At 42.0% G+C, this 13,903-nt stretch overlaps 1 protein-coding gene across 1 annotated transcript in view; it reads left to right on the forward strand.

Moving 5' to 3' along the window:
* The window catches only part of LOC144529242 (uncharacterized), a 75,816-nt gene that overhangs the window by 42,155 nt on the left and 19,758 nt on the right, over positions 1-13,903 (forward strand). Inside the window, exons 5-6 of the mRNA XM_078268246.1 lie at positions 3,337-3,585; positions 5,212-5,465. Of these exons, the coding sequence (XP_078124372.1) occupies positions 3,337-3,585; positions 5,212-5,465 (503 nt within the window). The remainder of the gene's footprint in view (positions 1-3,336; positions 3,586-5,211; positions 5,466-13,903) is intronic.

Raw genomic sequence — 13,903 nt, forward strand, 5'->3', positions numbered from 1 at the left:
TCTTCAGGCTAACTATATTAGCTTTAGCATGGCTGGTTGCAGCTTTCTGCGGTGAAAAATGGCCGGGAGACGTCGTGATTACGTTGCATTAATCAGGTGATTTAGTTTGGCTTTGCAGCGAACATAAAACACTGACTACTGGAGCTTCACTACCCATGGAGAAGCATCACTGTGTCTCACGGTACTTTTCCACATACGGAGAGCCTCAATTCCGTAACAGCAAACCCCGTTCGACTAACGTTACTGTTCGGTTTGAATGATGAATAGAACCCAAATGCAGACAGAACACAGAGCCAGGAGTGTGAATATAACAGGTTTTATTTAAAGTACTCAAGTATCAAGTCCAGGTTTCCAGGGTGGAGAACAGGTCTGGTGGTTTCTCCGGGAAGGAGCGGGTCCGTCAGAGGAAGACAGTAGGCCGGCTAGTGGTGGGGTCCAGTGGTGGTGGTTCTGGTCCGGTGGATAAATAATAATAATTTATACTTAATTAATCTCGCAAATGGAAATGGAAAGGCAGTTGGGGGTTTGGTGCCTTGCTCAAGAGCACAAAAGGTGAACTGGGCCCAAGAGGTGAACTGGTATCAGTCCACCACCATACTTTGGTCTGTATGGGGACTTGAACCAGCAACCCTCCATTTCTTAACCCAGCTCCCTACTTACTGATCTACTGCCACCCTGGCAAGAGTGGAGCGGTAGCAAGAGTAAGGTTCCAATGACAGCTGAGGCACAAGAGAAAGGATCAGAACAGGCAAAGAAACATACAAATAACTAAACCGGTAACAAGGTTTGTCTGGCGCAAGACTAATTGTGGCAGTCTTGACTATGATCTGACGCAGAGTGAAGGAATGGCCGGGTATATGAAGCAGAGGTTGATTGTGGTAGATGAGAGGCAGCTGGAACCCTGACTCCTGCACACCAGACTCCCCTCCTGCAATTAGGACAGACAGAGGGAGGGGGGAAAGGAGAGAACAGAGAAGCTACCTAGGAGCAGCAGGCCTATCAGTTATGTCACATCCACACGCTGCTGCCCACATGGCCACCTGTCTTAAAGGAGAAGGCTCGGCCGCTACCAATCATGTGAAAGGAGAACGGTGAGAGTTTACTATCAAGCAGAAGTCTTCACCCTAAAAGCTCCACTCCCCCTGGATCCGTTCTCCTGTCCTCGTCCCCGTTTGTAAAGATGTCACGACTGCAGACTCTGAAGGTCTTCATCAACCTGCGGCTCACTGCGGCTCTCGAGGACATATTCGGACATTTGGAGAGAACAATCAGCGAGTACGAAGCGGAGATGGACCTCCGCCATCACAAACTGCTCGGTGAGGTTTTTATCAGCTGACATAGAGCTGCAGAGACACACGTTTCCTCAGAATACTGTCCGTTGGTGTCTGTACTCTGTGTGTATTGGCTAGGTTTTGTTGCTCCCTGTACTCAATGTGCATACTATTGACGTATAACTGTGCTGATGGGACATTCTTCCAGAAAGGTACATTTCCACTTCTAAAAATCTTTGAAGGAAAAAAGACTCTTTTTTTTTTTTAAATCTGAACATTAAGCCATATGAAGAACAAGCAAAAATAAACAGTGAAAAAAGGCATCAAATGTAAAAAAAGTGTTTTTTTTCAAGGTTGACGGGAAGCCAACACAAGGGTTAAACTATGAAACACATATCGTACCATCTCAGCATGTTTTTATGCCTGAATAAAACACATTTTTAATCAGCATTTCACCGCCTAAAATGTCAGGCCGGGTCACAGACAAATTTCTAAATGTCAGAAAGGTTTCCTAATGACTTTCTTTGATACAAATAGACAGATTATTGATCACATATCCCTGATTGTGTCTGACATGGTTTTGTAACTCCTATAAGAAATGTAAGTGACTTTGTGGTTAATTGTAGTGGATGGTAAGCACAGAATAACCGCCAGCTACTCGAAAGATTTTAAAAAAATCTTCCTTTACATCCCAGATTTTTACAAATATGAAATAGTTGACATATACCCCCGCCTTCATGTACACAAATTCATGAATAATTTCTTGTAAATATATATCTCAACACTGTCTCCACCTAATTCCTGTTAAATTATATAAAACTAAGGCTATCTAAAGTATAGCTACATGTCCTTGTTGCATTCATTAAGATCTCATCTGAAGATTTTTGTCATTTAAAAAACTGAGTTGTAGATTAAAACTTTTACAGCCAACTTAATAAAATCTTGTGTTTTATTCGGGCTTAAGTCCATAAAGACATGGATTCAGGCACGGAGAATGACAACCGAAGGCTCAGTTAGCAACAATTAGCTCCGTTAGTGGTTAGCTCCATTATACAGTAAAGATATGGAGTGAAGGAGACTGCCGCGGACAGGGGTAACAACCAAACTCTGATAAATGACGTTCAGGGAGCTTTCACGGCGGTGTGGCCGCGGAGTTTCTACGGTTTGTTAATACAGTTAATCCCACGCCAAGACCAGCAGTAGCATGCTACTAGCCTGAAGTGAAGCGCTGACAATGTCATGCACGCTGAGCGCCACTTGTTGATTGGGAAAAAATGTAATTTGGATTTTATCTACCTGGTCGGGTCTCAATCTACCTGGGTGGTGCGCCCAAGTAGAACCTATGTATGGGAAACACTGTGTATAATTTGTTGAAGGTTTCTGTTTCCTGGGCGGCTTTCCTTTCATGACCAACCTAGTCTGGACTGCTGTCCGACCGGAGACCTCCATCCCAAGTCAACGCGCTCTCCGCGGCTTCCAAGGGCTGACGGTGATGCTGTGTGGGCGCCGCCCACTACTAACTAACCTACTAACTAACTAACCTCTACCGGGCCTGGCCCAAAAAGATGCAGAACCCCGAGTGTGGTGCAACGGCCTCGCCCTTGGCCATCCAAATCTCGGGTAAAGAGATGTCCGTAAATTCAAGTAAAAGAAGGCTTTGCTTATCCTGTGTGAATGCGCCACGCACATCTCAGATGTGGGAGGGGTCATTTCTAAATCACACAAGGTCCCCAGATGATACTAATCCCATGCGAATAGGGCTATAGATGATACAAACTACCTCCCTTTGGTCTTAATTCTGTTTGTTTCCTGCAGATGTTGAGCAGCTGTTGGTGGTTAAAGAAGAGGTTCCCTCTGAGCAGCAGGAGTGTAGCTCCAATGTGGACCAGGAGGAGCCAGAGCCCCCCACACACATTAAAGAGGAACTGGAGGAACTGTGGAGCAGTCAGGAGGGAGAGCAGCTTCAAGGGCTGGAGGAGGCTGATATCACCAAGTTCCCATTCACTCCTGTCCCTGTGACGAGGGAAGATGAAGAGGAAGCTCAGTCCTCACAGCTTCATCAAAGATGTAAGAAAACATTCAGCTGCTCTGATTGTGGGAGAAGATTTGGGACCAAGGCACACCTGAAGGCACACATGATAACTCACACAGGAGAGAAACCTTTCAGCTGCTCTGAGTGTGGGAAAAGATTTAGCTTCAAGTCAAATCTGAAGAGACACATGCAAACTCACACAGGAGAGAAACCATTCAGTTGCTCAGTTTGTGATCAAAGATTTTTTCAAAAGGCACATGTGAATAAACACATGAGAATCCATAGGGGATAAAAGTCACTTAGCTGCTCTGAGCGGGACAAGATTTCCACAAACGAGATATTTGAGACAACACACTAGAGTCCATCCAGAGGAGAACCGATTCAGCTGCAGAGTTTGTCACAAAAGATTTGCCTGGCGTTCAACGGGCGAAACACATGAATGTTTTGGTCATGTTTAAACTCTCTGAAACATGTGAAACATTTACTGGTGAAATAAGTTTTTGGTATTTAGGGGTGCAACTAATGGTGTAACTTTGGTTTTGGTTACATTTGAAATAAACCATTTAATTTGGATCATATAGCCTTAACAAAAAAACAGCCGTTGGTTAAAGCGTAACTCTCACCAAAATGTAACCTAGGGTCTTTTTGTGAATGTACCCGAGTCAAACTTTCGTTTAAAAGCATAATTAGGACAGAAACGCCACTTTTAAAATTCACCGTATTCTCGTTTTTAGGTCAAAAGGCCTTTTGAATGGGAGTGCTAGGGACGCTACTATGATAGCATCAGAATCACTACTTTTAAAAAGGCTAAGAAGGCTCGACACAAAATGAAACTTGCTTCAAGTATCACCAGGGGCTCTACACATGTACTCCAGCATTGAGAAAATTTTTTTTGTGTGCACAGACACTTTTTGACTAGCGAGATGGCGGCGACCGGAAAAACAAACTGCTAAAGTAAGTTGTTCAAAACCTTCCTTTTTAGTAAACTCTGTGTACACAAACAGTGTTCTCAATGCTGGAGTTAATGTGTAGAGCCCTGGTGATACTTCGAGTAAAGTTTCAATGTTTGTAGTGTTTTAAAAATAGCAATTCTGATGCTATCATAGTAGTGTCCCTAGCACTCCCATTCAAAAGGCCATTTGACCCAAAAACGAGAATACGGTAAATCTTAAAAGTGGCGTTTCCGTCCTAAATATGCTTTTTAAACGAAAGTTTGACTCGGGTACATTCACAAAAAGACCCTAGGTTACATTTTGGCGAGAGTTAAGCTTTAACCCTTGTGTTGCCTTCGGGTCACATTGACCCCTTTTCAATTTTTGTTTTATATCAGAAAATATGGGACGTAGAAATAAACGCTGAAAATATGTAGAACAAAAATTTAACAATTCAAAACGTTGGAAAAGGCAAAAACAACACGTCAGGGATAGGTGTTTTCAAGCTTGACTGTTGCTTTGAGTTCTTCATATTATTTTTTTTATTTTTTTTTTTTTAATAAAGCTTTAGTGCTTAACTCTTTGATATTATTGAGCCCCCCGGCTCTATAGCGCCCTTAATATACTTTGTACTGTATTTCTATGTTTTGTTTCATTTGTTGTTTGCCCCCGCTGTAAAACCAGTTGCCCTCCCAGGACCAAAAAATAAAGTGGAAAGTTGGGAAAATGTTGAGTTTTATATCAGCAGTGAATTAACTTAAAACAGTAAAATAAATCTGATATCTGAAAGTACAAACCAGGACGCGGGAAAGAAACTAAACTTCAAACCACAGAGATTCATAGAAGCTACAAAAGTACTGACAGCTGAACTCAGATACTTTAAAAAAATAAAATAAAATAAATAAAAAATAATCGGCAACTAATCTGCACCGGAAGCTGTAGTCTTTACTGCGGCTAACTTCACTCTTTGAACAAGATGGCGTCTAGCAGAAAGGTGTGTTAGCAGAGTCTCTTTGTTGTGTAGAGAAAGAGGTAAAATGTGTAAAGTCCAGATGCTGAGAGCGTTGGTGGAGCAGCGACTAACTGCGGCTGCTGAAGAGATATTTGGGCTGTTTGAAAGAACGATAGCAGAGTACGAGGAGGAACTTTGTCGTTCAAAAGAGGAGAACGAGCGACAACGGGAGCTACTGGACGCTGTTTTCAACCCTCAGCTTCGGTTACACAGAGCAGGTTTGGTCCCTTTACTTCTATAAACTCAGGATGACCATTTAACATTCATTGACTGGTCAAGCGGAGAAACAAGCTACAATGTAAGTTAACAGGGCAGTTGTCCAGCTTGTATTTACCTTCACTAAAATGCTCGTTTTGCCACTGACAGACTCAGATTATTATTCTAAGTGTCTGACAACATTATGAAAGGATTCATACAGAGATTGACCTTTTAAAACCTCTTAAAGACCTTTCTGTTTAACCAGAAACAGCTCTGAGGTCGCTAACACTAAACCCACCAGACTCCATGTAAAAAAACAATACTTTTAGCGTGTATAGAGCCAACATATTGTCACATGTAAATCAGTAAAGTATGTGTTTATTTCAACTAAAACTAGAGTCGTGATGGTTGGAAAAGTGGAAAAAAGACCCAAAACGGCTTTTCATAGTTTTATTTTGTTTCTGTCCACTTTGAATGAAGTGTGTTTTAGGATGCTAAAATTACTATTTATTTACATGAAGTCTGGTGGGTTTAGCGAACGCAATTTCGCAGAATCTTACTCCCAAAAGAATCTTACTCTTTAACAGAAAGGTCGACCTCCATGATGTTGTCAGACACTTAGAATATTAATCTGAGTCTGTCAGCAGCAAAACGAGCACTTTAGTGAAGGTAAATACAAGCTGGACTTTAATAGATTGCCCTATTAACTTACATTACAGCTTGCTTCTCAATTAATACTGTGCCTGGTGCAGGTGCGTTTAGGGCGTGTCCAAATCCACTTTTGCTAGTTTGACGGTGGGAAAAAAAGGGTCCGTACACCAGGCGCATGGTTCTAAAGGGTTGTACTTAGTGTCTTCATTAATCAGAGGTGTGTTTTGGGCGTAACATGCAATCAACCAATCAGAGATCATCTCCCATTCCCTTTAAAAGCCAGGCACGTTTGGACCTTGGAGCATTGCTGTTATGATGGAGGATTTGCACCGTAATATTTGTATTTGTAATCTTCTGCATGTGTGTGTGCTGCTGTGCGTCCCTGTGTGTGTAACAAGCATAGTGTGCACGTGCTGTGCACGAGCCTAGGAGCATTTTACTAATGCTCTGTTAAAATAACAATGAAATGCTGCGTTATTGACTTTAGACCAGGTTTTTGTTGGTTAATGGTGCCATCACTTCCCACTGCTTAAAGATAGCAATACGCCCAGAATGCATCTGAACACACCTCCCTGTAAGACCAGCATGCCCAGAATGCACCTGAACACAGCTCCCTGTAAGACCAGCATGCCCAGAATGCACCTGAACACACCTCCCTGTAAGACCAGCATGCCCAGAATGCACCTGAACACACCTCCCTGTAAGACCAGCACGCCCAGAATGCACCTGAACACACCTCGCTGTAAGATCAGCACGCCCAGAATGCACCTGAACACACCTCCCTGTAAGACCAGCACGCCCAGAATGCACCTGAACACACCTCCCTGTAAGACCAGCACGCCCAGAATGCACCTGAACACACCTCCCTGTAAGACCAGCACGTCCAGAATGCACCTGAACACACCTCCCTGTAAGACCAGCACGCCCAGAATGCACCTGAACACACCTCCCTTTAAGACCAGCCATGGGCCACAGATGGGTGCAGGTGCGTTTGTTATTTAAACAACGTGGGTGCTGGACAACTGGGTCGGTCTTAAACTAGCAAAGACACTTGTGTCGGGCTTTGCGCCGCGCTGCACCCAAGATAGGGCCCTGTGTGTCTGAACGCAGCCTAAATTGATCTGACTACAGCCCTGCGATTTAGTAACCCTCTGTCTGCTTCATGGCATTATACCACCTGGTCTTTCTTCACATGTTGCCGTTAGTGATGTCTGAATGAAGCCGTATGAAGCTCAGACACAGAGACACCTGCTGGTTTCTAAAACGCAGAGCAGCCGTTCAACACCATGGAACTTCCCCAGCTGATTACGGACATTAAGATGTTTTAACAGCTGTATACTACTATCTCTGTATGGATGATGTATAACAGCTGTATACTACTATCTCTGTATAGATGATATGATGTATAACAGCTGTATACTACTATCTCTGTATGGATGATATGATGTATAACAGCTGTATACTACTATCCCTGTATGGATGATATGATGTATAACAGCTGTATACTACTATCCCTGTATAGATGATATGATGTATAACAGCTGTATACTACTATCCCTGTATAGATGATATGATGTATAACAGCTGTATACTACTATCTCTGTATGGATGATGTATAACAGCTGTATACTACTATCTCTGTATAGATGATATGATGTATAACAGCTGTATACTACTATCTCTGTATGGATGATATGATGTATAACAGCTGTATACTACTATCTCTGTATAGATGATATGATGTATAACAGCTGTATACTACTATCTCTGTATAGATGATATGATGTATAACAGCTGTATACTACTATCCCTGTATGGATGATATGATGTATAACAGCTGTGTACTACTATCTCTGTATGGATGATATGATGTATAACAGCTGTATACTACTATCTCTGTATGGATGATATGATGTATAACAGCTGTATACTACTATCTCTGTATAGATGATATGATGTATAACAGCTGTATACTACTATCCCTGTATGGATGATATGATGTATAACAGCTGTATACTACTATCTCTGTATAGATGATATGATGTATAACAGCTGTATACTACTATCTCTGTATAGATGATATGATGTATAACAGCTGTATACTACTATCTCTGTATGGATGATATGATGTATAACAGCTGTATACTACTATCTCTGTATAGATGATATGATGTATAACAGCTGTATACTACTATCTCTGTATGGATGATGTATAACAGCTGTATACTACTATCCCTGTATGGATGATATGATGTATAACAGCTGTATACTACTATCTCTGTATGGATGATGTATAACAGCTGTATACTACTATCCCTGTATGGATGATATGATGTATAACAGCTGTATACTACTATCCCTGTATAGATGATATGATGTATAACAGCTGTATACTACTATCCCTGTATAGATGATATGATGTATAACAGCTGTATACTACTATCTCTGTGTAGATGATATGATGTATAACAGCTGTATACTACTATCTCTGTGTAGATGATATGATGTATAACAGCTGTATACTACTATCTCTGTATAGATGATATGATGTATAACAGCTGTATACTACTATCTCTGTATGGATGTGATATTATTTCTATCTTTGTTGTCAGTCTAGCTCAGGTTAAACTCTCTGTGAAACATGAACTCCCAGAACTTTCTGTTATTCTCCAGTTTGTCAGTCAGTTATAACGGAAAAAGAACATAAATAAACTACTTTAACATATTTTTTCTTTAGGGCTTTATTACGTGGTATCTGATCGGTGCATTAACTCCAGTACTTCCTGATACTGATACCAGCGTTTTAGGCAGTATCGGTATTGGAACATCTCTAGTAATATGAACAATGTATGACCAACATGTACAGATATGTGCAATGTAGTAGCAGTGACATTATACTAGCAGAAAGAATAATATAGATATGTGCAGTGTATTAGGAGAATATATAATAAGAAAAACAGAAAACATATAGATATTCAGTATGAAATAGGGCTGTTGGAACGAATTCTGAAATTTGAATATAATTCGAACATTAAAAAAATCAATACTATTTGAATGCTAAAATTACTATTTGAATATTGCTTTTTTATGAATTTTTTTAATGTTTTATATGCAATCTTGCCTTTCTCGTGGCCTTGGCCTACACGCATGTGAAAATTAAATGCTTTTGTTTAGTCTGATGAACAATAAAGTTTTTGAATCGTATCCCAATCGTACACGTTCCCTTAATACATACATCCACGGGGTATCATCATCACAATACTATCAGAAATGGCGGAGAGCGACCTGAGGGCACACCTGACAACGTTACACCCCGACAAGCTAGGCCATAAGCTCTCTCCTCATCACGGGGCTTACCAGCTGTCCGCCAGGCCATAACGGACAAACTGACACGGTTCAAATGTAAAGATATGAGACGATCAACATCACGCAGGGTCTGGATTTAAATATTTCATTCAGGAGCTTGAGCCGAGGTACATTAGAGTTGACAAATGAAAGTCACAAATTTTGTCCCGCTGTCAGCATTTATGAAAGGGGGCGTGGCTTAAACATAGGGGGCCAAACCATCACCAATGAAGAAGGAACTCTCTGCTGAGTTCAATGACACCTCACACAAAACTCTACCTTAAACGGTTCAAATGTTATGAAAGGGGGCGTGGCCTGAGTAAGTGGGCGTGGTTAAGGTATAGGGGGCGGCCCTATATGTTTGCCATATAAGGCTGATTTCCTGTTGCCAGCGGGGGGCGCTATGACCAAAAGTCAATACTGGTCTGTAGACGTCCTCAGGCCTGGCGTCCATTTCAGGAAGGAGGTTTAACAAACTCTGAGTCTAACCCTGATGTCTGAGATGGAAACTCTGAGTTTTCGGTTCCAGAACAGCTGATATGAGTTGGTTCAATCAGTATGTTCACCACAATAAAAAGGCATTATGAATGGAGCCATGATACTACGATTCACCATTCAACAACCACAAACAAACGGCAGCAGAAATACTCATGCGCACAAACGGCGAGTTTGAACATGTATTTAGTTAAAAAAGCAAGACAGCTGCTGCTGTAAAAGAGAGAGAGAAGTGGTGTGGGAGAAAGTTGCTGCTCAAGTCAATGCGTAAGCATTAACAGAGTATTAATTTCATATTTAATCACAGTTAACTGATAATATTACTGGTGAAAACTGGAATTGTATTACACCTATAATGTCATTTGGGTGCAATCCTGCGGTCGAAAAAGTAAGATACTAGGCTACTATATCCCATTCTGAGGCTGCAGCACCATGATCATTGACAGAATTATAATGTATAACCATTTATTTCTTTTTAATGGCTCTCACTGGTTTGTCTCCAGGGAACAACTACAAAAACGTTTAAAAAACGTTTCAGAGCGAGTCACACTTTTCTGACGGCTCTGCATACAGCGGCTTTACTATTACAGTCTGATCCGCATCACCAATGTTATAAAGAAAACTGCCATTTTGGGAGCAAAAAAACGTTTATTTAAAAGATGTTACACAAAGAATCTGCTGGATGTTAAAGCATGTTCACGGTGGTAGATGTTAGTGATATGAGGACGGATAAGGTATCTACATATCTGATGGACTGTGAAGAAATGTGGAAATGAAAATACATCTAGTCGGGACTCAATATCATCTCCTGACGTAAACTCTCTGTGAAGTAATCCAGCTTCTTCATCAACGGGATCGTCGACAAAAGGACATGACATGTTCGAGAAATCAACCTTTTATAATCTGCCTAACATAAACCAATACATTTTTGTATTCATGCAGATAACAAACTGCATTAAAATGCGCCTGATACAGACTGAATGAATGAGGAAATGAGAGAGAACGTCACACACCGTTTGACGAAAAGTTTTTCTTTTAATAACTTTTCATCTTTCAGGTGTTGAGATGGTACAGACCAAATTTGAAGTTTGCAATTGCAATATCTCTGCCACAGTAAATGCAATCAACACGAAACTTGTGATGCTCGTTCGGCATTATGCTCTGAGGCTCTGTACCAAATCTGGCGAAGATCGGCCATTAGGGGGCGCTATAATCAACGTAGACGAGTTTTGGCCATTTTACTCAATGTTAATGGGATGTTTGCAATGGAAATGTACCACAGACCTTGCAGCTCACACTTCTCAATATTTACTGATGTTTGCCTTCTACCGTTAGGTTTTGGTTTTTGCTTTTGTAAACAAACTTCTTAACCCACTTGACAAAGTTTCTACAACCTTCAGTGGACAAATGCAACTCTTTTCTCTCACTTTTTCAATCCAAAATCAACACTATTCATAGGCGCCAATGAAAACACTGAGCACCCCCGTGTGCCAGACTGCCAGTAGGTTACATTCATTTACAGTTAAACATTGCAGTTGGTGCTAAGTGGAGCATCTGTCATAGTGTGATTGGTTACGTCGGTGGCATTGATTCTTAATTTAAAGTGTCAGTTGAACTTTTCATCTCCAATCCTATCCGTATATCATTGTTAAAGGTGGTCTGTATATGCTTGGAGGGGAACCGTTGACCGCTACGTTTGCAACGGCGACGTACCGCAGACGTCGCGGCTCACGCCTCTCGATATTTACTGACGTTTGCCTCCCAGCCGCCCGGCTTCGGGTTCTGCTTTCGCGCGCTCCCCGGGGCGTCGGGGACGACTGCCGTGGGTGGCTTGGGCCCCGTCATAACTGCTTGCAGTTCTAGTTTTCCATTATTATTATTCTTCTGCGCCTAAAACTCTGACTACAGCCTAAACCGTACATGGTGGGGGGTTGTCGTTTTCAGGACTGCTCCGAAACTCCGCAAGGACCTCAGCCACAAAAATGTTCCCACTTACACCACTAGGTGGCGCTATAGCAGAAAAAACCGCGTTTGGCCCTATAACTCCCACACTTTCATGCGTGAAAAATCGCGATTTATCAAAAACCAACTTTTTCGATCTCCTCCTAGACCGATCTTCACGAAACTTGGACCGTAGCATCTTCAGACCGAGCTGACAAAAAGTTAATAAAAATAACACTCCTGAAGCCAGCTCTAGAGTGGGGTACTGAGGGGTCAAAGTGGGCGTGGCCTATGGAACCCAAATCTCGATTCACCGTTTACACTAATATGAACAAGTTTAAATTCACAGGGTAGATGGATAATGGGTCATGGACCACACCTACCAAACATTACACATGTGCACCACTAGGTGGCGCTATAATGTTTTTTTTGTACACATCGCATATTAGAAAGCCTTACATCCACGTGTTCCTTGAATCAAGCTGAATCACATGATATAGGCCACGCTTAAAATCTTTTTCGCAATATCGCGCAATGCGCAAAACGTCGTCCTAGGCCGTGCAACAGATCAGCACGAAACCTGGTACGTAGCATCTCCAGATGGACATGCCCAAAAGTTACTCAAGGAATTTTGTTACGTTAAAGTATGCGGATTTGACGACCAAACTAATTTTCATAGCTAGCTACCACACAGGTATCATATCATATATCTCGGCCAAATTAAATGTTATCAGCAAAGAACTTGAGATCATTGTTCATCAACCCACTATGATGCTCTATACCAAATCTGGCAAAGATCGGCCTTTAGGGGGCGCTATAAGCAACGTTTATTTGTTTTGGCCAATAACAATGCATTTAAATGGGAAATTTGCAATTACAATATCTCTGCCGCAGTAAATGCAATCAACACGAAACGGTGCTCGTTCAGCATGCCGCTCTGAGGCTCTGTACCAAATTTGGCGAAGTACAGCCATTAGGGGGCGCTATAATCAACATGTTTTGGCACTTTAACTCAATCACTGTTAATGACATATTGACAATAAACGTAGAAAACTAGTTAATAGGCATGTGTGCTCGTGTCGGCCACTGTCCATTTCCTAAGGTTCTGAAATGCAAACCATTTTTGACTACTTTTTTTTTAAAGGGCATGCGCCTGTGAGCACCCACGGAGGAAAACACAAATCAGCGCCTATGACACCATTTACAACAACCTGACCACCTCCCCTGCTCCTTCAACCACCATACCTGCCTCCACCTTCTCAGTCACTCTCATTTCTCTCTGCTGTCCCCGTGGTCAGGGGGGTTAAGAAGTTTGTTTATTGTAGAGAATTGTTAAAGGTAGTCTGTGTATGCATGGAGATGAACTGTTAACCATTACATTTGCAACAGCAATGTACCACAGACGTCGCGGCTCACACCGTACCGCAGACCTTGCGGATCAAACCTCTTGATATTCACCAATGTTTGCCCCCCCACGTAATGCTTTAGGTCCCGCTTTGGCGCAGCACCCCGGTTCATCGGGGGCGAGTGGCGCAGCTTCCCGGGGCGTCAGGAGCGACTGGCATCGGAAGCTTGGACCCCGTCATAACCGCTTGCAGTTCTAGTTTATATTTTATATTATATACATTATAAATATATTATATATATTTCGGTTCAGGCACCGTTTAGGCACTGGCACTGTTTTAAAAGTATCGTTTTAGCACCAGTATCGGAAAAAACCCAAACGATATCCAACCCTATTACTGAGACTTGACTTACTGAGAGTGTCAGGTTTAGTTCCATCATAGTGTCAAAAAACATTAGCCGACATTGTTGTTCAGTATAGCTCAAAGATTATCGGCCCCCCCTAAAAGTCTGATCCTAGAATCGCCCCTGGTGTGCAGGAACCCAAATGGTCCAATCAGTGTCACCTTTGTGCTTTCTCCTCACAGGTAGCTTCCCAGCGATCACTGACAGGGTAGATCTGAGTTCCTCTGCACACTCATCAATACGTCTTTCACGCTAAGTGACTTTATACTTCTACATC

Source organism: Sander vitreus, chromosome 14 (genome assembly GCF_031162955.1).
Source record: "Sander vitreus isolate 19-12246 chromosome 14, sanVit1, whole genome shotgun sequence".
NCBI lineage: Eukaryota > Metazoa > Chordata > Actinopteri > Perciformes > Percidae > Sander > Sander vitreus.